The 24,726-nt window shown below is 43.9% G+C and overlaps 2 protein-coding genes across 2 annotated transcripts in view; one reads left to right on the top strand and one right to left on the bottom strand.

Moving 5' to 3' along the window:
• The window catches only part of Elovl2 (ELOVL fatty acid elongase 2), a 42,693-nt gene extending 32,515 nt beyond the window's left edge, over positions 1 to 10,178 (top strand). The window contains exons 4-8 of the mRNA XM_021215811.2: positions 655 to 732; positions 2,492 to 2,663; positions 4,926 to 5,050; positions 5,492 to 5,626; positions 7,237 to 10,178. Of these exons, the coding sequence (XP_021071470.1) occupies positions 655 to 732; positions 2,492 to 2,663; positions 4,926 to 5,050; positions 5,492 to 5,626; positions 7,237 to 7,362 (636 nt within the window). The 3' untranslated portion in view covers positions 7,363 to 10,178. The remainder of the gene's footprint in view (positions 1 to 654; positions 733 to 2,491; positions 2,664 to 4,925; positions 5,051 to 5,491; positions 5,627 to 7,236) is intronic.
• A 2,936-nt stretch (positions 10,179 to 13,114) lies between these two features.
• Sycp2l (synaptonemal complex protein 2 like) overlaps positions 13,115 to 24,726 on the bottom strand; it is a 60,320-nt gene continuing 48,708 nt past the window's right edge. The window contains 5 exon segments of the mRNA XM_021215372.1: positions 13,115 to 13,208; positions 16,897 to 17,046; positions 19,535 to 19,632; positions 20,711 to 20,805; positions 21,876 to 21,950. Coding sequence (XP_021071031.1) covers positions 13,115 to 13,208; positions 16,897 to 17,046; positions 19,535 to 19,632; positions 20,711 to 20,805; positions 21,876 to 21,950 — 512 coding nt within the window.

The raw sequence follows: 24,726 nt of genomic DNA, 5'->3' as shown, positions 1-24,726 counted from the left end.
TGTTGCAGGGGGAGAGCTGCTTTTGTAGACTTTTCAGTGAGGATTTAATATTTGTTTTCTCGTGTCATAGAAAGAACAGAAGAGAATGAGTTAGGAACTCTGAATTGCAGTGATGTGCCCACCACTGCTTGGCTGTGGCCCTGACATCACTTATCACTGTCTCACTGTCTCTGGGAATGGGACAAAGATGGCTAGATGACTGGCTTTTTATTAGAGAATAGTGGGGAAGGTAGTGTCAGTCATGCAAATTATTTGATTATCAAGTAACACAGACACTGAAGAAATACAAGGAGTTTCTGACCTCTTTAAATATCTATAAAATTATAATGTGCATCTCATAGAATTATTGAAACTGAAGAGATTAGAATTATAAACAAATGTGAGGAAACTACACTATATTGTAGAGAAAGACAGCTTTGGGGTGACCCGAACAGTTAGAAGACAGAAGCACGTTCTGGGATCTGCTCACCAGTGAGCGGTGATCCCTTGCTAATGCTAAAGGACAAAACTGGGTCTGAGTCTGGACCACTTCTGCCCTGATTACGAGGTGATGTTAGTTAGTGTCATTCCATATCGCTGCAGCCTTGTTGGGATGTGTTGTTCAGTGTTGCCGAATCCTTGTGTTGATTTTTCCCTTTCTTGGTGCTCTGGCAGCTCATCCTCTCCAGCTGGGAAGGAGGCTACAACTTGCAGTGTCAGAATCTCGACAGTGCAGGGGAAGGCGATATCCGGGTGAGTCCTGAGACTCCTTCCATTGGAAAAGGAGCAGAGGCTTCTGCCTGCACCGTAGGAAGCTGGGGCTGCACCGAGAGACGTTAGCTCCGATGGAAAGACTTAGAGATGCACATGTCTGAGAAACGACCGGGTGATGGGCTTACCCAGCACATCCCTGTCACGGGTGCCTCTCCCAGATGCACTGAGAACAGACAGCCTCAGAACCGCCATTACTGCCTCAGAAAGTATTTACCTGAAACCAGCCACTTGCAGACTCTGTTTATCAGGAATGCCTTGTTGTGAGAAAGTGTGTGTATTTACTCACATTTTAAAAAGAGAAATGGTGGCAGAAGCAACCAGAAGCTAGTTAAAATGGCCTTTGTGGAAACAGCAGGCAAGGGATAAGATGGAAGCCACACTGCCCCAGCACACCTCGTGCTGGGTTTCATTTTGGGATCATTCTCTCACGTAAACTGTAAAACAAAATTAAGTCTTAAAAGGAAACAAGGCAAGTTTCCTCCTCCAGATGTTAGAATCAATTAAGGTAAATAAAGTCACACACACAGGAAGGTACCTGACAGAACTTACTACATGGAGAGGATCGCCATGGTGGGCAGCATCTTTACAGAATCCAGAGTTCTTTGTTGCTATTATTAATAAAAATGCATCGCTGCTCTCAGACAGCTGTGGAGCACTGAAGGATAAAGTTTATAATCAACTAACAAGTGGAAGCTAGTTCTTGAAAAAAAGAGGTTTCTATGTTTTAAAGTAGTGAAGAATAAACCCAGTAATCTCAGATGCAAACTGGGAATGCCAGAGTTAACCTCACAGCAGAGGACGTAGTTCATAGCTTTATCTGTAGAAACGGCCTCTTTAGTCTGCGACAGCCCAAAGCACCCAGCCTGACTTTCCAGAGCTGTTAACCTAACACAAGGGATAAGGATTCTTAGTGGCATGGCCAGTTCCAGGTTTGGGTCAGGAAATGTAAGATGACTCTAGGACATCCTGTGACCCTCAGCAAAGGACTATTGGGGTCATTCATGATTACAGGAACCGTCTTGAAAGACACCCACCCCCCACCCACCCCCCACACACACATTGGCTATCAAGGGCAGTCAGGCATCAGGAAAAACACTGTCTGGAATGAGCTGAAGCACACTGAGTGCAAGCTTCAGAAGGAAGAAGGGACTGTCACTGTCACCTTTCAAAGTTGATATGACACCACATCAGTGCAGGAAAAAGTTAAGGCAAAGAGTTAAACATATGTCTCGTCTTTATATGTGGTTTTCCCAATACACAAGGGGGAAAATGTTAGGAAAGAAATGTTTAAGTCACAGTAGAATCAGAGCATCACTTTGTAAAATCATTTATCATCTGAAGGAGAGGGCATCCCCTCTGGTGCTGTGCAACAGACTGGTGGGTTCCCAAGGCAGCCTGGGACTGCAAAGGTTCTGAGAAAAAGAAGGGAGGTAACTGGGTAAGGCTCCTGAGAGGAGGTGACTGCTCAGCCCAGGGTTAGTGAAGGGTGGCTAGCGTGTGAGACGCAGAGGGGGTCAGAGGAGACCACTTTTAGGGCTCCACCGATGAATAGCTTGTGGCTATGGAGGAGTAAGTTGATCGGATGGATGTTTGGGAAAGACGCCTGCTGTCCTTCCTTGAGAGGGCGGGACTGCAGAGTAAGGAAACAGTAAGATCAGCACTGTTGGCTGAGGAAACACAGGCGGGAGGCGGAGCTTCGGCGCACCGTCACCTTTCTCCCTCCTTGAACTTGTTACAGGTAGCCAAGGTCTTGTGGTGGTACTACTTCTCCAAACTAGTGGAGTTCCTGGACACGATTTTCTTTGTTCTTCGAAAGAAGACCAATCAGATCACCTTCCTTCATGTCTATCACCATGCGTCCATGTTTAACATCTGGTGGTGTGTTTTGAACTGGATACCTTGTGGTCAAAGTAAGTCATTGTGGTAACTCTTGGTTCTATGGAATGAACCTCTTCTTATGTGCCGCTTAGGAGAGACAGGAGCCCCTAAAGTCATGTCACCACAGGCAGCTCATTTGCCCGTGGCTGTTTAATGTCTGGATTTTTATATGACACCACAAGTCAAGACCTCACGTTTAAAAAATTGTTTCTTCACCAGGCATCAATTGTCAGAAGGGCATGGAGACAAAGGCCTCAGGCAGAGCCATCAAACTCAATAGAAGGCAGCCCATGCCACTTCAGGCAACACCTGACACATCATCACCTCACTGAGACACACATTTATCATTTGAGCTCTTATGGATTCTTGACTTCACAGTCTGAAAAATTAAGACATGTCTGTGTGACCCTCTAAAGCACCAGCTTTCAACTTCTAAAAAAAAAAAAAAAAGGAACTACAATAGGAAACGGACTTTAAGCTGTGTGGTGATACATGCCTTCAATCCTATCACTGGGGTAGGAGGGACTGCAACATGGCAAGGCCCTGCCTCAAAATGCGTGTCCATGCCTAACTGGACTCACACATAGGATATGTGTTATACAATAAACTAGTGTGCTCCTTCATATCATAGACTCTGCATGGATTGAGAGCTTCACGGAGTAGCACTGACCCTGGCCCTACAGGGCACGCTGTGTATCTGGCTTTAACCCTGCTTAACTTTCACTGTAAGCATGTGATGAAGTCTCCCTACATAGGCTCCTTCACAGCTCACAGGGAGAGGGGGTGGGGTGCTCACGTGTGGGTGAACTAAAGAGAATGGTACTTTTTCATTTAAATCATCATGTTCCCACGAATTTGAAAATAGTTGGTGAAAAATTAGATGGGGCAAATGTAAGAAAAAAGTTATTTCAGAGGGCAGAATATCGATTATCAGCAGAGCACTTGCTTAGAATGTACAAGGACACTCCATCACCAGTACCAAAAAAAAAAAAAAGTCAAATTATGAGTGATGGCTTTAAATTTGTCTTAAATGGATGTGGGGGACATGCCTGTATTTTTTCTTAGGAGTCAGGGTCTTGTATTGATGATTGCAACTGCCAAGGATACATGGGACACAAGGACACATGACCTACCAAAGAGGCCAATGTGATAAACCAACCCCCTCTGAATTGGATGCCTCACAGAATGAGCTATGGTCATTTCCATCACTTGTCATCCACAAAGAGCACTAGACTACTATCACTAACATGAAGGTCAACAGGCAAGGCTCTGCATCTGCATCATTTGCCGAATCTGCATCATTTTGATCCTGTCATTAAGTTGAAAGATCGTTAATAGAGCCATCGTGAAGTTGCACAATTATCCCTCGCATGCAGGGAATGGAAGAGCACAGAACACAGTGACTGTCACCCTCCCGGATGGCCGTCACCCTCCTCGGATGGCAGACTCATGGTGGAAAGGAACAGTGCCACAATGGGGGGATGATTTTTTTTCCAGTTTTAACAGTTTCATTGGGGATTTAAAATTCACCCTGCACAGTGCAGAGGCGGTCCTGTGAATATCTGTATCTCCCAGATGATGACAAAAATGTTAAGGACAGAGCTACTCAGAAATGAGAACCCAGACGGGCAAATAAATACCACTCACCTTGCAGTGCTGAGTACTCCGGGTTTGTTTCCATAGAAACGCAAGCATCAGAGTGCATTCTGCCAGTATTTGCTGAGAATCTACTACATGCCTCCCACTGCTCCTTTCCTTTCCAGTTACCTGGGTTACTCAAATAGGATGAGAACCTGGGGCTAAAGAGTTTAAACTGACCAAGTAGCAGTCGGCAGTGCTCCTCAGTTCCTGCAGCGTAGTAGGCTCTCAATCCCACCACAGCCTTGAGTGGGTTCAAAATGAGAAAACAGCTTGCAAAAGCATGTAACTAACCACTAGGCAACACTGTGCCACTCTCCCAGTCACAAGAGGCTCTTCCACTAAAGCTCTACAGCCAGACTTAAGCTCACTTTCCCTGCCTCCCTGATTAGCTGGCAGGGATAAACACTGTAGAGAAAGCAAGCCCTCTGCTTTCTGGGTCCTTTGGCTAGACACCTCTCCCAGGTCACACCTCTTGTCTGGGAGGTTTTATAAGCCTGGAGAGATGGCAGCGGCCAGGGATGTGTGTGTGTGAATGCTGTTGCTCGGTTGTCTAGACCTCTTAGAGCTTTTTAGTCAGGATACAGCTCATCACATGAGGAGGGAGGGGGAGCCTCTCTTCTGAGAATTCTAACTCACATGCTCCACTGCCACAGGCTTCTTTGGACCAACCCTGAACAGTTTTATCCACATTCTCATGTACTCCTACTACGGCCTGTCTGTGTTCCCGTCCATGCACAAGTACCTTTGGTGGAAGAAGTACCTTACACAGGCTCAGCTGGTACGTTGTCCTTTCTTTGCATCTCCATGTGGCTCACAGACAGTGAAGGAACAGGCAACTCGGGATTTTCTGTGGCGAGGCTGCCCGTTTCTCCCTATCACCGCCTTGGGGAAGCACACTTCAGCCTTTACAGTATTCTCTGTGTGAACCAGTAGCTCCTAATGGAAATTTTCTTCTTTGAAGTATATATGAATGCTTTAAGTTAGTATACAACTTAGGTCATTTTTATCAAAATAATCTCAACTGCTCCTTTTCCATGAGAAAATAGACAAATATAGAATTCTATGATTTCTAGTGAAGCTTCTGAGCAGGGCAGTAGGCCATTGAGACAGTTTTCTTGATTTGCTTCTACAGAACATAGCAAGTGACAGCAGTCACATGTAGACCACTAGAGCCCCCACCGCAGGGCCTGTCCTCACCCACAGCCTCTCTGCCTTCCAGGTGCAATTCGTCCTCACCATCACGCACACGCTGAGTGCTGTGGTGAAGCCCTGTGGCTTCCCCTTTGGCTGTCTCATCTTCCAGTCTTCTTATATGATGACGCTGGTCATCCTGTTCCTAAACTTCTATATTCAGGTAAGTGAGATGCAAGCGTTCAGGGGCAACGTATCAGACAGCCCACTGCCCTGGGTGTTTAAGATAGCAGTGTGCACAGGAGGAGGGAGAGCACCTCCTAACCCCTCCCCCCACATCCTCCTACTCCAAGAACAGCCCACCAACAGTCCAGTTGGCCTTTGTTGCTAACTTGTTCAGAAGGACAATGTCTTGTATACATGTGCATTTGCATCATGGCACCAAATCTGACATCTGAAGACTGAACAGGTGTTTTGACACAGAGCGAGAAAGCTGGAGCAGAGAAAGGCTTGGGGACAATGAAGTTTAATAATCTTTAAGCCTCCATCAGCTGCTCTGGGGTTTAGAGGCAGTGTTAGGGGAAATTCCTTTAAGGCAAAAACAGCATGGAAAGGGCATGCTGGCTTTTTCTTTGTCAAGTGACATTTTCTTTTCAATTAACAATTTAAATGAGAGTGTCCCTCTAAGCAACTCTGTTATATAAGAGGCCATGCAGGCTGTGGTAGGAAAGGTCTCAGGTGGCTGTGGATTTTAAATTGCTGGGCTAGAGAAATGGAAAGGCTGCTTCAAACAAAGCCACATAATTTGTATTAAAATAGTACTCTTAAAGTTCTATTCAACTATTTTCTTCTCCAGACAATTACTCTTGTTTTTTAGTTTTTGTTCCATAGTGCTCTTATATGAAGGGCCACTTTGGGAACTGGGCCTCTGACAGATTTTCAGATTTTGTGTTTCTAGACTAGACTGGCTGGCCTTTGCCTCGTGTAACAAATAAGTTTCCTAAGAGGATGTGTAAAGAAAGGACCTTCAGTAGGACCAAACAGACCCATGCATGTGAACCAAACACAAAAGGAACAGCAAGGCTCCTTGCTCCCCACAGTGGTAGGCAATGGCCGCAGAAACTACCTCCGCACACAGGTTCCGACGGAATCTTAGTTCCGAGCTTGCATCATTCCAGTCTTGACTCTTGCTAATACCATCATTGCCTCTTAAAATGTAAAAATGCTGCTCTCCTAGCACCAGGGATGTAGAAGCAGGACATCAAGGTAACCATGGGTTACATAGCAAGTTGGAGACCAGCCTGAGCTGTGTGAGACCTTGTCTCAATAAGCAAACACGAGATGACAGACCAGGGATTTCATCAGAACGACAAAGAGGGACATCCAGGGCTGGCATAGAGTTCTGTGGCAGTTGGCATCCCTAACATGCATTAGACCCTGCCGTCTATCTACTAAAGCCCTGTCAGAATCAGAAGATGTAATTAAATTGCAATCTCTAAAAAAACCAAAAAACCAAAAAAACATAAAATAGCAGCTCCTTTTACTCTGAATTTTAAAGGAAGTTATTATGTTTTTCCAAGTGAATAACCAACATAAGTGATTTGAATGCTAGCAAATTATGATGTCACTCAGATAAAGTGAAATAGCCTTGACTGACATTCCTGTGTTCCATTGTGTGGGCTTTGCAGCAGAGGCTTAAAAATGAACAACTTATTAGAAGGTCCAATGCCAAGGAAAACTGTGTAGACCTTTAACTACATGCTATGTCGGAAGTTAGAGACAAGGCCTTATTCAAATGTCTCCCTGCTTTTTCTCCCGTCTACACTCTGACAGACATACCGAAAAAAGCCAGTGAAGAAAGAACTGCAAGAGCAGTCTGCAGGGAAAGAAGTGAAGAACGGTTTCCCCAAAGCCCACCTAATTGTGGCTAACGGCATGACGGACAAGAAGGCAAAATAAAATGAAGTGCTGGGGAACACAAACTGACATGGCGGTGGTGGTGGGAGCGAACAGATGAGCTTGTTTTAAAGCAGAGACTGAATAGAAAGTTGTATGTTTTAGCATAAACTAATTCCTTTTGAGTTTGTAAATCATTTGTACCCAGAATGTATTATAATATATTGCTATTAGGTTACTCTATTAACTGGAGCCATGCCGACCTCTACAAACCTCAGAACAGGTGCACAGCCCCCTCTCCAGAGCTCTCTGTAATGCCTTATTCATGTAGAAAACCAGGAGACTCGGGCTTTGTTTTCTCATGGCAAGTCTTCAGAGTTAATTTTCTTTAGATTAAATGTGTAAAACTGTTAACTGTAGTGTAAATGTCAGGGTCTGTTCTAGTCTATGTCAAGCAATAACTGTCAGTGCATAAATCGATTAGTCCACTGTTGCTTAAGGCAACAGCCCAGGCAGCATTTAAATGGGATCCTTAGCAAGACAGAATCCAGCAAAACCCCTTCCCCGCTCAAGCCAGGAGTCTCATCTGCTACATTTTTTTTTAAACCACCTCTGATTTTCAACTTAGTGGTGTGGTAATGAAATTCGTTCATCTTCAACATGGTTGAAGATTAGTCACTCTATGAAGGGATAGCTTCTTGAGCTGGGTATGGTGGCACCCATCTGTGAGTCCAGCGTTTGGGTATTGAGACAGCCTGGGGTACACAGGCACAAGACCTTGTCTCAACCAGAAAAGAAAAATGTGTTTGCCAAATCGTAACTCAGGGGCTTTGGACAGAGCTGTCTCTGTTTCAGTTGGCGTCCTTGCTCATCCATTCCTTTCTACCTCCCTTGTTAGTCTGGGTTTCTGGAGTTAGGTTCCCCACGTCCAAAGCCACTGTCTACATACAGCTGCCACACCCTTTCTGAACAAAGGCTGGAGTCCAATTGCAGTTCTTCTTGGCACAGAAACGCAACTGGAATACTTAAAATCATAATCAACAGAGCCCCAGGGGCAAAAGAGACATTCTATTTGTCAACTGTCGCTGCTGAGCCTGCTCATGAACACTACTGCAAGTAGATGATATCAAGCTTCGTGAGTTAAATTTTAGAAAGGAGAAAAGGATACAGCAGTCATTTGGGACGATCTCGTGGGGTGGGGCTAAGCCATAATGACGTATCTGGCCCAAGCAGCAATGCTGTCCCTTCTCAGAACTGTGGTCTCTGCGGCGAGGCTAGTACAGAGGGCAGAGCAAGGCACTGGACCCCTTCCTTGTCCTCAAACTGATGGATCGCCACTGTTAAACTATACCAGGCATGAAAAAAGGGCATTTCCCAAAACATACACAAAACACAACTTACTCTATTTCCCCTCCATTTTAGCAAATATGTTCCTGGTTCATGGCATTGGCATCCAGCACATGGGCACCAGGTAGGCATTCAAGTGCCAACAGTGGGGCCTGCCCACCCCTGTCTTCCTCTCTGGGCAAGCTCCCATTTTAACTTTTCCCTGTTAAAAATTGTACTGATGTTTTAAACTCGTAAGTATACTGCCCTTGTCGCTGGTGTATTTTGAAAAGTACCACAATCCGATGTCCTGTGCCATTTCTGTCATTCCTGCTGAGCAGACTCTTCCTGTTTGGTGACCACCTATGCTTCAGTGCATTTTCCAAACAATTTTCTCAAATTGATCTGCTCCCAGGTGCTTTATTACCACCATCTCTGGTGACTTAGACTCAAGTTGGTATGTTATTCTTTCCCAAGAATTCATTTTTAAGGATTAGCTTTGAGGATGTTATTGTCCTTCTATGACAAGACCAAAGGAACAAACTCCTTGGTGAATCTGGAGTTCAGCTTTAGCTTTCAAACACAATCTGAAATCTGTTACTAAGATGAATTCTGGGTAAAAATGAGACTGGCCATTGCACCAGATTATTCTCCCTTGCCAGTGAGAGGCGCTAAAGGCACGCTGTGCATCCTACCTTCAGTTTAGGCTGTCTTCATGACCTCACCTCTGTGTGGCGCAAAGGGTTTTGTCTTCCTATGGCAGATCAACAGTGGCAGCTCACAGTACCAGCCAGCTTTAGTCCTCCCAGAGCAAAACCCAGCGCAGCACTAAGCCTTAAACCACCCAAGGGCTGACACACCATGCAGAGCCATGAAATCTGCACTGAGAAAATGCCATCTGGAAAGATTTTAACCCATTCATTCTTAGTGTGAATTTTCTAAAATAGAAGTATAAAAATAAAAATGTCTCTATAATCTGATAGAAAACTGTCTTTTCCCAAGTGAATTCCCTTTTATTCATGAGAACAAAAGTACTTGTATACTATAAAACCTTAATTTCCCCAACTTTTAAAATAAAATGGAATATTTGCTGAATGAATTAAGCATAGAAAATATCAACCCATCAAAATTATATTTATACATATTGGTGGATAAGTTCCTGTCTTCCCACATCAGAGAATTTTATTTTATTTTATTTTTTACCAAAATGGGCAGAATAGCATTTTGTATGTTAAAGACCATTCTTTTCTAGTCCTTCCAAACATTCCTGTGTCATTTAAGAATGTTAGTAGAGGTCGCTTCTTTGGAAATTGAGGACTTTTTTTTCCTTTGAAAGTATGGCATCTGAAGAACACAGTATCATGACTCGGGTGGGAAGGGAGGCAGAGCCATTTTTCTTTTAGATGAAAAGCATTCTGTGTGATTGTTGTATAATAAATTGATTTTTACACTAAAACATCTTGCAATTTTTCTTATTTGGCTCAAAGAAACTAAAATGTGGGCCTGTGCAGTATTCCAAGTGGCCTATTATTCAGAGATTATTTACCAATAAAGTGATATATTAGCGATTAATCTTAGAGTCTTAATTCATTTCAACAAGCAGTGGGATGTTAAAGTAACATTATTAATTATATATATATATATATATATATATATATATATATATATACCCAGTTAAACTATGAAAGAAGGAAAATTTAATAGCAATCAGATAAACAGAGGCTACAACTATTAGAAACTACTTACTATAAAGAATAAAAATATACCATGATGCACTATATATATTATAGTACAGTAACTATACCATAGCACACTACACTATGCAATGGGAACACACATGACATTGGTGTCAGCAGTGATTTCTTCTCAGGAGCTGAAGCAGGGCCACAGTCTGGTATTTGTCAGCATAGAGGCTATATTAATCCACCACGATGGAGACCCCAAGACACCAGCCTGGAAGTAGCCTCAATAGTTATGCTCAAAATCTGACCTAAAGTTGCTTCCATTCCAAGGTAGAAACTGTTAGGGCAAGGGAGTAAGAACAGCAAGGGCAGGGAAGGGCAGAGGAACTTGGGAGTGAGTGGGAACCAGAGTTTAGGGAGAGGGTGAACATTTTGAAGAGCCTTTTTTCACTTCATGATTTTAAGACGTGGGTGGGATAAATCTCATCCAAACTTTGTTTTTAAAACTAAAAGGCAAGGAAGGAGGACGCATCCCTGCAATCCCAGCACAAGGAAAGCTGAGGCAGGGAGACGGCTCCCAGTTAAAGCCACTTAGGATGCAGGTTGGTTCCTAGAAAATTTGGCTGTCTCAAAAAATATATACTATGCCCTATGTTTCTGTGATGTTAGCTACTTTTTAAAAACTGTTTTATAACCTTTAAGTAGAACAACAATATGAACCAGCACCCCCAGAGCTCGTGTCTCTAGCTCCTTATGTAGCAGAAGATGGTCTAGTCAGCCATCATTGGGAAGAGAGGCCCCTTGGTCTTGCAAACTTTATATGCCCCAGTACAGGGGAATGCCAGGGCCAAGAAGAGTGGGTGGGTGGGTAGGGGAGCAGGGGGGAGGGTATAGGGGACTTTTGGTATAGCATTTGAAATGTAAATGAAATACCTAATAAATTTTGAAAAAAAATGGAGATTATTTTTTAAAAAGTGTTTTATAATAAACATCTAACATCTCTTTAACACTCCACTTGAAGAGAAGCTTCAGCATATATTTTTATTGTTGAAGGCCTTCCAAGTCACATGACCTTCACATCTTAGCGCTCCTTTCTGAGACAGGTAAGAAAACATTCACTCTTACAGACTACAGTCACCTAAATATTCCGTGGCCTTTAGTAAATGTGACTTGGTCATGGAATGGAAGCCAAGTCCTTGTGTAGGTAAGGCGGGTGAGGCTAAATTCTGACACGTGGCAGGCCACCAGCTAACGTGGAGAGATGCCTTTCCTCCACCATTTCCACGCTTCATTGTTTGAGGTAGTATCTCTTACTGATAGCACTTTGTAAAATTAAGATGCTTTAAAGTAAACAGTCAAAGGAATGAATTGGCCAGTGAGTCCCTGAGGTCTGTCTTTCCCCCATCACAAGCACTAGGGTTATATAGTTAGAGTTATTACTGTCATCATCCCTTACCAGATGTTCTCACTACAGAATCAGTCTTCCCAGTCACGTGAGTGAAGGCAGGCTAGTGTGGGCCCCGACAAACCTCCCTTCCCTAGAATACTCTTGTAGTTGTAGGGCCTTAAGCAAATTCTTGTTCTTTGGGGTTTTTGGTTTTTTTCTGCTGTGGTTCCTATAGCCACATTTCTCTCTCTTCTGCATCTGAAGAAAACTGTCCTTACCCTGAAAGATCTATTTCAAATAGTACCTCTCCTCTAGAAAACCATTCCTGATTTCTCCACCCAGTAGAAATGACCACCCTTTCCTTGTGACTTTGCCAGGGCCCGTTATTCCTGACAATGTGTGGCACATGCAGGGTCATCTGGATGCTCTTTTGTCCTCTTCAGATAAGTCCTTAGCATCTACAGTCACATCTTATTACATATACTGGCTTCTTCATATGCTAAACTCAAGGCTTTTCTAGAAAACAGTGCTCAAATGTGTGCTCCCTAGTTACAGGAAGTCGTATGTGCTTCTTAGGTGTCCATCAGGAACAGCAGTGAAACCCACAAAATATTGTGTCATCAGAAGAGGTGAGCCTCGAACTGGGTTTGTCTAACTGAAGATCAATTAACCTCATTAACTGATCCCCTTTGAAAGATTTTATTTTCAGTCATGAGTGTGCTCTTATAAGCAAAACCTTATAGCAATGCACTAAAGCACATTGGGTTAAATGTTATAAAAAAAAATCCCTCAACAACTCAATTAAGGTTACATTATGCTTGTATTAAGGAACAAACTACAAACTAATATGCTAGCTATAACATAGCTCACTGTGTTATAACGAGAACATATTGCTCAGTGAATGGTCTCTACTGATCCAACCACACACCTTTCTGACTTTGTAAGTACACTTAAATTATATGAATTCAAATGCCCCAGTGTACACGCAGCCCTCTACAGACAGACTTAGTAGTGATCTCATGAGGAATATTTCTCCGCAGCTGAACATGTGCTTTGGGGTAGAGGACTGGAGAAATGGAGGTATCTGAACAGCAAAAAATAGCCTCCCGCCTTATAATTTCATGCCCAGTGGTTTTCATCTTCTCTCTCTTCAGATTACTTTTCCTTTAAGGGGGTTTATGAAATAATCCCTATGCTGATGCTGCTGAATTTCTGGTTTCTACAAAACTTGAAAGCATTCTTCAAATAAAATAAAGCTTACTTTAAGAACTGTACAAAAAGTAAGCCACTTGAAATTGAGGGACATCTTGAATTTTTCTATTACCGGACCGAAGTTTGAATAGGAGGGTTAGCTTCTGAACAGTTGGATAGAACAGAACAAGCTGCGAACCCACCTAATCCTGCCCTATCCCACCGTAGCTCAGCAGCTGCTAAGGGCTGCTTGCTGCTGAGCAGAGCTCTTGGGCCAAGGCGTCCCAGACTCCATCTCCATCTTCCTCCCCAGGCTGTTGTACCTGGTGGAAAAGGAAATGGAGAAGAACATGAATCAAGCGGCAACCAGCACACATCTTGGACCCTTAGAACTCACAGCCAACGAGACCATCACTCTTTTTGAGAGCTATGTCCATGACTCTGATATGTTGGGGGATCACAATCTTAAACACAGCCCTTCAGTTCGATGCTAAGCTATTACTAAGAAAATAGAGAGACTGGAAACCAATTAGCATGCTTAGGCAAGCTGAGCTATAAATGAAATATGTTTCATATGCTGGAACTTACCAAATTTAATGTACTTATCCAAACATGAAGTTATTTTGTAGATGGCCCATTAATTACATAGATATTTTTATGTACGGGTGTTTTGCTTGACTGTATGTCTGCACACCATATGTGTACAGTGCCCAAGGAGTCCAGAAAGAGGAATCGGATTCTGAAGCTGTAGGTACAGATGGGTTGTGGGCCTACTTGTGGAAGCTGGGAACTGAAGCCAAGTCCTCTAGAAGAGCTCTTAACCACTGAGTCATCTCTCTAGTTCTGTCTCATCCCATGTTGTTATTGTCTTACATTTCAGGATTGTATGTGTGTATGTGTATAAGTGAGTATGTATGTATATGCATGTGTGTGTATATGTGTATCTATATGTATGTATATATGTGTATGTATATACATATGCATATGTGTGTATATGTGTATCTATGTGTATGTATATGCATGTGTATGTGTGTGTTTATATGTGTATGTATGTGTGTGTGTGTGTGTGTGTGTGTGTGTGTGTTTAGATGAGAGAATAATTTTTAGAACTCTCTCCTTCCACCATGTGGGTTCCAGGTATTGAGCTCCGGTTTTCAGGCTCAGTAAGCTTAGAACTCCATTTTTGATATGGTAGGAATATGAGTAGATCAGCCACTGTATCTCCACGTTTAATGTAAGCACTCAATTATTAAAAATTGAATGGTTGAACCTGGGGCCTAATTGTGTGGTTAGAGGATGCTCACAGCAGAAAGGTGACATAAAGCATCAGGGTTTTTCAGTGCTTACATCCTCCCACCTCAAGGTCTCAAGGACTGAATGATTGTCAACCTCTGTACCTACCTGAGGGTGTGGTCACAAAACCAAGCTTTGGCTTTCCTTATTAAGGATGAGTTGAGTCAAACCTGGAAGAAATTGGTCCATCACATATTATGTTCATATTAGGCATGTTAAAAAATAAGAATGTATGTTTATGTACATATCACAGAGTTATTCTGTAGATTGCTTCCTGACAATGCCCACGGAGGGTTTGTAGCAACCTAGGTTATCAACATAAAAGCTTTGTGTATATCTCCACTCAAGTATGTTCTAGGAATTGTCTCTACAAGCCCACACACATGCGGCATTTCACAAGCACCACTGAAAGCCTGGAATCCCTAACTCTTCGAAGCTGTAGGCTAGAGGTATTAATAATCTTGTTTAAGGGTGACCTAGGAAGAGAGATAATACTATTATTGAGATGAATACCTGACAGAGGGGCAGCCACTGCATACCTGTGTGATCTTGATTGAGCAAATTAACCTCTATCATGGATACTAACCCTTGAACACTCAGTCTAGAACAGGAAGCCCAGTCATCACTCAGTGTGAGCAAAACAGTGTCCTCTGTCATTTGCAAGAGGAAGGTGAGGGAACAGTTTTCTTATGTCTCAGAAAGAAAAGAGAATAAAAGCAAAAGCTTAATGTAGAAAAACAAATCTCTTATCAGCATCACCTGTCAATAAAAAAGCTGATGGCCAATGAGCTGAGGCAGGAAATAGGAGGTGGGACATGAGCAGAAAGAGAGAGGATACTGGGAAATAGTGAGAGAATAAAAGGAAGAAATGCCCAGGAACTCAAGGGAAAGGGATGCAAACCAGCAGGTGGCTGAACTCAGGATAGAAGAAAGAGGAGAACCACCCCAGACTTGGAAGCATGACACTGAAGAAGAGGTAACTAACCAACTGGAAGACATATAATAGTTTGAATGGGTTAAATAAGTTACGAGCTACTTGGGGAATGAGCCAAAGCCTATGGCCTAGGCATTTAATAATAACTAGTCTCAAGAGTTGTTGCTGATGGCTACTAAGTGACCTAGAGGAAAAACAGATTTATATTTTTACAGCTTAAGAAAGTATGGAAGAGACCTTCTAAATTCACCAAGGAGCCGAATCAAAGGGAGATAAATGTAAAGAGTGTTTTGTAGCCATCTTTAGCTATTTTGTGGGTTTCTTTTTTTCTTCCACCCTTTCAAACCCCTAACGCTAGAGAAAAAAGCATGGAGGAAAAGTAAGAGATCCCTGAATAAAGTCAGGGATTGGGAAGGGGGCGACATCATTAGACTACTTCCTGCTGATTAGGGGTGAGTTCCTTGGGGGCAAGGTTGGTCTTAGCCATCAGGAAATCTAATTTCTTCTTGTTGCTATTTCTTAACTACTTGATATACTGTGATCAACAGCAACCAACAACCACCTCTTGGGGTAGCATTTATACACGCTCCGAAAAGTCCTGAGAATTCCAAATATCAAACAATCACAGAAGCTATCTGAGGCTGGCAAAATCACTACTGCACCAAAGCACAAGGCCAATCACAGTCAGCTGCTGTAGACAGTCTGAAGCAGTCCCATGTCTGACAGCTGGGATCCAAATGAAGACATATTCCTATATTATTTGTGTGTGTGTGTGTGTGTGTGTGTGTGTGTATGCATGTGTTTAAGAAAGCCAAACTTCAAAATTGTTGCTATAGTAATTACTGTCTAGCAGTGTTAACTGAAGAGATGGTCACTGGACTGGGAATGGGGGCAGCTGAAATAATTGAACCTTTCATGTTTTAGAAGACTTCTCTGAAGCCTAAAGCAGAGTTGCTTTCTTTTGGTTGCTCTCAGAGTGTGGGCTGTGGTGTGCCTTAAGGGGTCCAAGGTCCTGTGAGGCCAAAACTTTGATAATGTGGGAATAACACTAACACATTATTTGCCTTTCTCATTATTATAACGTCACCACCTTGAAGTAGTGTTTCCTAGCAGCTACACAAAGGCAGGTACAAGAACGGGAGAGACAGCAGGGAGCCACCGAGCAGGTGTCTGTGCTTCCGTGAACAACCTCCTCACCCTCATTCCTGTCAGAAGACATGAAAGCAGAAGGGAGACTAGTTCCTGAGAGGGAAGGATCAGCAGGAATAAGAGGCAGCCAAGAGAAGGTGACTTCCATGAAAATGTCATAACGGGGGTGTAGGATGGTCCAGAGGGTAAGGGTGCTTGTTATGAAACCCTGACAACCTGAATTTGATCCCTGGAACCCATTTCAAAGCCGGAGAATGGGCCTCACAAAATTAGCCCTCACTGTGTGGTAGCACACAAACATACCCCATTATCATACAGACACACATAATAAAAATGTCATGAGCCAGAGATGGTGGCAACACACTTTGAACCCCCAGCACACAGGAGGCAGGGGTGGCAGGACTCCGTGACTTTGAGGCCAGCTGGGAATACACAGTGAGTTCCAGGACAGCTAGGACTCCACATAGAAACCCTGTCTGAAACAGACAGACAGCAAAACAACAACAAAAGGATAGTTATATAGTACCTCCACACTTGTTGATCGCAGAACGATTGCAAGTCAGCCGACTGTCTCTCCCAAAACTCCTGAAATGAAACAGAGGTTCTGCCTAAACACTCCACACTTCTTTTTTTGCCTAGAAAAGGTCCTCTCTCATCCCAGAGACAGCACAAATGACGAACTTGCCATAGCATCCTTCTCGAGGCATTTCAGTGTCTGAAGATCCTTCTCCAAGCTGCTCAGCTCCTGAAGGACGGAGCTATGAAACCTCTCCAGCATGTCTAGTCTGCCAAATAAGAAAGCAGCTGACTTCAGTGGGACCGACTGTGTGTGACAGAACGGTCCCCAAGAGAACCAGACAGTCTTGCCTAATGAACCTGTTGGCACCTTCCTTCTCCTCCCGCCTTTTCGTGTTCTGTGATCTCCGATCCCAGAAACTCGGTGACCTTTCACCTAGCCCCCTGGCAGCAGCCCAGAGCCAGCTACAAGGTCATCAATAGCTTCACAACGCAGGACAGATGGCTCCAGGAAAGGAGACTGGGCGCCCTCCATCCCATCTATCTCTGTTCTCCATCCTCTGTCTGGACTTGCCCTGCTTGTGAGTGCTGTGGACAGGTAGGTTCATATTCCCTTTTCCTACCTCTGGGTTTTAGTTTCAGATTTTCTGACAGTCCTCATTCTGTGTCTGGCATCATTCTATGTCATATACATTGCTTATCTGTCGGCATACTGCCTCTCTCTTTCTTTAGGTTCAGTGTTCCATATAAACAAGGGCAAGTGTGGCTTTCTGCTTCTTTGGATGAGAATGTCAAAGTCTTTGTTCCAGGGTAGCATTATTGGAAAGGGATGGGAGGTGGGGATGGCTACCAGGAGGTCTTAGATCATTAATGAGCATGTGCTAGAGGGCTCTATGAGATCTGGGACTCTTTTTTATTTTGATTTCCTGTCAGTGGAGCAGTTTTCTCTACTACATGTTCTGGTCACGACACCTTCCACTACCACAGAGCCCAGAGCAACAGGGCCAATTAATCACAGATAACATCCCCCTAAACCGTCCCACAACACACATGCATGCATACAAATGTGAGTACCTGCAGTACAAACACGAGTTTTCCTGCAACAGGATCTTGGTCTACAATCTCAGCCTGATCGAAAACTCATTACGTATCCCAGACTGGCCCCAAATCCTAGCAACTCTCCCGCCTCAGCCTCTGACAGTGCTGGAATTACAGACACGGGCCACCACGCCTGGCCACCTCAGGAGTCTGCTTATAACCAGAACGGCTACCTCACAGCTGGCTGCTCTTGATGCGCACTCTCTCACACACGCAGCACAAGGCAAGCACCTGGCGCCATTGTCCAGTGTGTTTTAGCTGAGTGGATTTGCGGCTGAGGGTAAAGCCCTTCAATAATAGGAATCGTCAAACCCAGAGCCCTCCATGGCTTTGTCTGACCATTGTATATATACAAGAACTTTAAAAAAAAAAATTGTAACTTTTTCCCCAAACAATGCATTCTAACCCCAAGAACCTTTCTACTTTAGCTAAGCAAATAGCCCCTCCCCCACCTCCGCTTCAAGCCTTTCTCTCCGGTGTGGAGGAATCACTGAGGTCTTCTTCCCCATGTAAGACCTCATTCAAAAAGCACTTCCATAGCAGTCGCTCCGAATTGACTCTAACTATGCAAAACCCACCACCCACTTCCACTTCCTTCTTAGTCTCTGAAATGTAGGCACCTGGTATTCCCTGCTGATACAGTCTTAAAGGTGTTCTGTATACAGTTATCTTCTTATCACAATATAACATAAAATTTTCCCTTCTAATCATACTTAAGAGGGCAAGCACTGGGCTTATTTATGGTGCTCTACCCCCTCACTGTTACACACCTGCAAAGTCTTCCCATCGCGAGAAACAGAAATTCTGTGCCCATTAAACAATTAACAGTCGACACCTTCACACACACCCTCACCCACACCCACACATAGCCTCTGTGACATTTTCTGTCTCTAAAAATTTCTGCTCACTCCAGTAGGTACCTCATTTAAGTGGAATCATGCAATATTTACCCTCTATGAGCCTGGTTTTTTACTCTCAGAATAATGCTTTCGAGGTTCATCCTTGTTTAGCGAGTGTATTGTTATGATCAATCGCACAACAATTCATGCGTTGTGTGTGTGTGAATGTGTGTGTATGTAACAATAAACCAAGAAAAAGAGACTAGCGGTTTGAGAGAGGGGTGACACGGTAGGACTTGCAGGGAGAGTATTTAGGAGGGGTGCCCCAGGCCAGAAAGGGAGGGAAGAAAGTGATGTAGGCCGGACATGGTGGCCCACGCCTTTAATCCCAGCACTTGGGAGGCAGAGGCAGGCGGATTTCTGAGTTTGAGGCCAGTCTGGTCTACAAAGTGAGTTCCAGGACAGCCAGAGCTATACAGAGAAACCCTGTCTCGAAAAAACCAAAAAAAAAAAAGTGATGTAATTCTATCTTCCCTTTGCTGGATGACAGCAGGCTGGATATGCCACACTTCCCTTGATCTGTTTTCACAGCTCCACAAGCTTGCCCCATCTTGGCAAATGGGTTCTCATTCTCAATGAGCATCTTTTAGCATCGTGCACTGGTAGCTCATGAAGAGGCTGGAGGGGAGAACTGAGTTCCAGATCCAAAAAAGTTTCAGAGATACAGGAAGCTTCAGTGTCTGCACACTGTCCCCTTACCCTCAAGGTCATGGCCACAGATATTGCTTCACCCCCACCGTTTTGTTTATCTTGTAGTTACCTGCACATGTGTATCTGGTTCCAAAGTCTTTTTAGGCAAGCCGGCACTTCCTTTGCCTTTTCTGAAGAGAGTGGAATCTCTTTCTGCTTGAGCTCAAGCTATCGACATGGGAACAAAAAAGTGAGGGCATTTGGGGTAAACATGATACTAAATTGAGTGTTTACTGTATTCAAAGGACACCACCCGCACACAGTGTTGCTCACAGGAAGCATTCCTGTTGAGGGACCAGTAAAGCATCATCCTGAGTACACTTCAGGTGTTATCTCTGGGTACGTGCTATAAAGAACAAGAGAAACCAGGAAAACCGATACTCATGCTATCGATGTAATGTATCAAGTAGTACACATACATGTCCGTTATTCTTTGGTTTGTTGCTGAAAGCGGTATTCTGGAGGTCTCCTGAGACAGAGAGATGTGGGCTAGCTCTGATATTTGTCTTGAATGTGCTGATACTGAACAGAATTAGGGACTTTCCAATAGTAAGGCAAAGTCAGAAAAAAACTGAAATTGCCATGATGCATAGCCCAGAGATAAGACCAAGGTGACTTGCACATCCAATGTCTCAAAGATCTGCTGTTATTAAACAGATGCCCTCCACATCCCCTCCTGCTGTGTCTTAGACTCTGCTCTTCTTGACAAGGTTCCCTCCTTCCTCATCTATCTGTCTGTCACTGTGGTCAAACCATAGCCTTCTGAGAATGTCACCAGTGGGTCCGAGCCAAGAACATTTGGTCCCACTGGAGAGAACAGACAGGAAACAGTCTTATCCATTCAATGTCGCCATCAGAATGGCGATAAAGTCAGTGTCCAGAGTCAAGAGGAATGCACCTGCCTCATGCTGAGGAGACCTTCATACATGAAGGATATTGTACCATTAGAGAATGAAAGGAGCGTAGCAAAGTCAGAATGAGCCGAGCTCTCTTTATGGTGCTTTCTACTCAATTCTGTTGAGCAATACAGTTGACAAGTTAAAAATGTGGGAACTAGAGATTGCTCAGTCCATTTGTGCCCTCTGACCAGTACCTGTCCATTCCCTGCCTCTTCCTGGCCAACTGGTAACCACCCCCTTGTTCTGCCTTCTACTTCAGCTCTCGTAGATCTCACATATATAGGTGATGTCATGCAGTGTCTGTCTGTCTGGCCCTGTCCACATTTCCCGCTTTAGTGGACTGGTACCTCGAATTTTCTTTTCAGATCTCTAGTGAAGTTTTCAAAGGCCATTTTAAAAGCAGAACCATCTGGCACGTTTTCTTGAAATGGAGTAGAAATATCTGATAAACAAAAATAAAATATTAATGATAACTAAAAATAAAAATTAATGCTCAAGTAGATACACTTGGTCTCTGCTTACCAGAGGCTGCAACAATTTGTGAGAAGCACAAATGTAAACCACAGACTCCCCCAGCTATCTGCATCTGCAGAATGACTGACCCTGACTACCTTAAATCAGACCAATTGATAGTGTGTCTAGGAAGGGATGGGCATTACAGGAAGGCATAAGGCACACACAACATGGAAGCCAGTGTGATAGCTCAGTGGGTAAGGGTGCTTGGTACCATGATTAATGATGACCTGAGTTCAATCTGTGGATCTTATATAAGGAGAGAACTGACACGAGAAAGACATCCTCCAACCTTCATAATGCATGGCATCACATGTATGTACATAAGTAAATAATGAGGATATAACAGGGAATGTCGGCGAGGATAGACTGACACAGAATCTCAGACTTGCCTAGCTAGGCATATAAGGTCTGTGTTCTAAAGGATTTGCCTTCACCAACTTGTTCATTCCTTACAAAGACCACGGTAGGTGCTTCTAGGATTCACATGAAACACTGATACCATCTGACTTCTGCAAGCTCACACCAGCAGCTCCAGGAATAGAACCCAGGTTCTCTCAAATCATGATGATCTTGTGCCTCTAGGCATCCTAATCTGTCTTTTTGGAGCCCTTCATTTCAAGATCTATGGCACTTTTCATCCAGAAATCTAGCCAAGCTCACATAGACAGGATCTATCACTTGCTTCGATTATAAATTATGTGTGCACACAAACGTAATTAACTATCAGGTAAGCAGGAACCTATTTTAGAACCTGCTGGTCTTAAAGAAGAGCTACAGAGCAGAAATCAAAGTGCTAGAAGAAGACAGTGCTTGCTTTTATCCACAATTTATGCAATAATTTGTTCATCTCTGAAAGAACAAAATGCTTAGTACGTGGCTGACTGCAGTCCCGGTGATCTTAGAACGTAGCTCTTGTAATTCACATTAGTACACTAAGAACAGACACATCCATCACACCCCTCCCTCCTCAGCTGCTAGGTGAATGCATGGAGTTGCCTGTCACAATGGGGGATTCTGGAGCATCTTCAAATCTTGATTGCTTTAGGGAAACAACACTCCCATTAGATACCTCTAAAGGTAAACAGCACTGTCATGAACCGTTGGTGTGTGTACTTCTTTCATGTCCAGTGTATCTTGTCCTCTTTGGTCTGTGGACGTAACATGTATGTCCACTGTATGTGCACCACCGTATGTTAATGTAGGTCTTTCTACATCCCTCTCCCCAACCAGCTCTTCTTGCATTTCCCCAACCCATCCCCTCTTGCACTCATAACCTCTACAGATAGACAGATGGATACACACAGAGAAAGACAGACAGACACACACAGGGACATGCACACACATATAAGACACACACAGAGACACATGCACACGCAAAGAAACATACACATTCACACAAAGAAAGACACACGTGTACACACAAAGACAGACACACATGCACACACACAGACACACAGACAGTGACAGGCATACACACACATGCACAGACAGACACACATACACATGCACACACATAGATACACACACAGAAACACAAACATACACAGAAAAATAGACACACAGACACACACACAGAGACATACACACACACAGAGACAGATACACATGCACACACACATATAGACAGAAAGACAGACACATGTGTGCGCACACGTCCTACTGAGTCCAGTTAGTATTACATCTACTTTCATGCCTTTGGGGCTGACTCCTTAGGTTTGGAGTCTCATCCCTTCCTCCACAGCCACTGACTGCAGCAGTTCTTCCCCTGGGGTGGACCTTGTAAGGTTTTCCTGCACCTATGCTGGGTGTCAGTGTGCTCTATGCAGGTTTGGTGCGGACAGCCATGTTGTGAACGTTCATGGGAGCAGCATCTCTGTCTTGTCCTGAAGAAACTGTCATGCGATGGTAGTCCCAGACCTCGAGCTCTAAAAGACATTCCCTTCTCCACTTCTATGATGTTGCTCTGGTCTCAGATGTAGGGGCTGTGTTGTTGTAGCTGTCAGATTTGGGGACAGGTACCCCTTCAGCCATTTGTTTTATGTACTTCACTGGCCCTGGGCCTCTTTTTGTCAGTTAATAACTGACCTCGATACGACACAGGTGAACCTCATGTCCTCCTCATCACTAAGTACTAACTGTTGGCAGGTGGAGAGACCACCACCCAAGCCTCAGAGCACTGCTGTCCACTGATGCCTGAAGGAAGCCGTGGCCACAGGCGTCCCTTTGATGTGCTCAGACACATTTAGGAACTCTCTGCTTCACAAGGTACAGACTCACTAGACACAGTGTTCTAAATAAAGCCAGAGCAGTGGACAACAGTGATGTCCCCAGGTGGCTGTAGCCATGGGTTTGTTTGGGATTCCTCTATTCCTTTGGCCTCTATGGGTTTTTGTTTGTTTGTTTGTTTTGTTTGTCTGTATGTATGTTTGATTGGTTAGGTTTTTGTATCAGTACCATGTTGTTTTTGTTATAGTGGAGTTATTTGAAGCCAGGCACTGTGATGCCTTCAGCCCTCCTCCTCCTCCTCCTGGTTGGGTTTGCTTCTGTGATTTAGGTCTTCTGTGATTATGACCTTTCCTCCATTTCTCTGGAGAGTGTCACTGAAGTATGCTGGGGACTGCACTGAATCTGCCCATCACCTTTTGGGACCTTCCTCAGCAGTCGGTGCTGGGGGACAGGCACACAGAGAGAAGCAGGAAACCAGATCCTTAAATCTCACTCTCTACAAAAGTCAACGTGAGATGTATGAAAAGTGTCACTCTAGGACCTGAAATGTTAAGGTGGCTCAAGAAAAACACGCGGGAAGGAAGCACTTCAAGAAATAGATTTGGGCAAAACTTCTATAAAGGACTCTAGCTGCCTACAGAAAGTCATGGTGAGGATTGATAAATGAGATCACAGAAAATGCAAAGGCTTTTGCAGAGGGAACCAGTACCAGGATGAAGGGACGTCCTATTTAATGGGGGTTGTCTTTTTCAACCCTCTATCCAACAGGGGACAAGTATTTTTTTTAAAAAATAAAGAATTCCAAAATATATGCAAATAATCCAGTCAATAAATTAACACATGAGATGCCCGGAATCATAGGATCAGAGGTGAGGAGGACACAGCATCTCCCCCAGCACTGGGGAGTAACTGGGACCAGCAGGACCCAGGCATTGATGAACTCGGCCCAACCAGTGGCACAGGTTCCTACTGGTCTGGGCTGTGCCCTGAGCAAACCTTGGGTGCGAACTCTGCAGCCAGCCCCACAACACGCCCAGCTCCACTGCCAGGCACTCTAACATGCCCAGGATCACAAGATCACAGGATCCTAGGAGCTTGGTCACACCAGGATATCAAGGTCTCAGAGGCAGCTTGATGCTCAGGAACTCTGACACATCCAGGATCTCATATTCACAGGATCACAGAAACAACTCAACTCTGAGGAGTTCTGACACAACCAGGATCACAGGAAGGACAGGCTTCAGTCAGATATAGCCAGGTCAGGTAGCACAAGAGATAATCAGATGGCAGGAGGCAATCGTAAGAACATAAGCAACAGAAAGGTTACTTGGCATCATCAGAACCCAATTCTCTTACATAGCAAGCCCTGGATACACCATCATACCAGAAAAGCAAGATTCAGATCTAAAATTACTTTTCATAATGATAGAGGACTTTAAGAAGGACATAAATAACTCCCTTAAAGAAGTACAGGAGAACACAGGTAGACCTATCAGAATTACACCAGACTTCTCACCAAAGACTATGAAAGCTAGAAGATCCTGGGCAGGTGTCATACAGATCCTAAGAGAACACAAATGCCAGCCCAAGCTACTATACCCAGCAAAACTCTCAATTACCA

Source organism: Mus pahari, chromosome 16 (genome assembly GCF_900095145.1).
Source record: "Mus pahari chromosome 16, PAHARI_EIJ_v1.1, whole genome shotgun sequence".
NCBI lineage: Eukaryota > Metazoa > Chordata > Mammalia > Rodentia > Muridae > Mus > Mus pahari.
The sequence above is the reverse complement of the archived record's forward strand: the minus strand, read 5'-3'. Positions and strand labels throughout refer to the sequence as shown.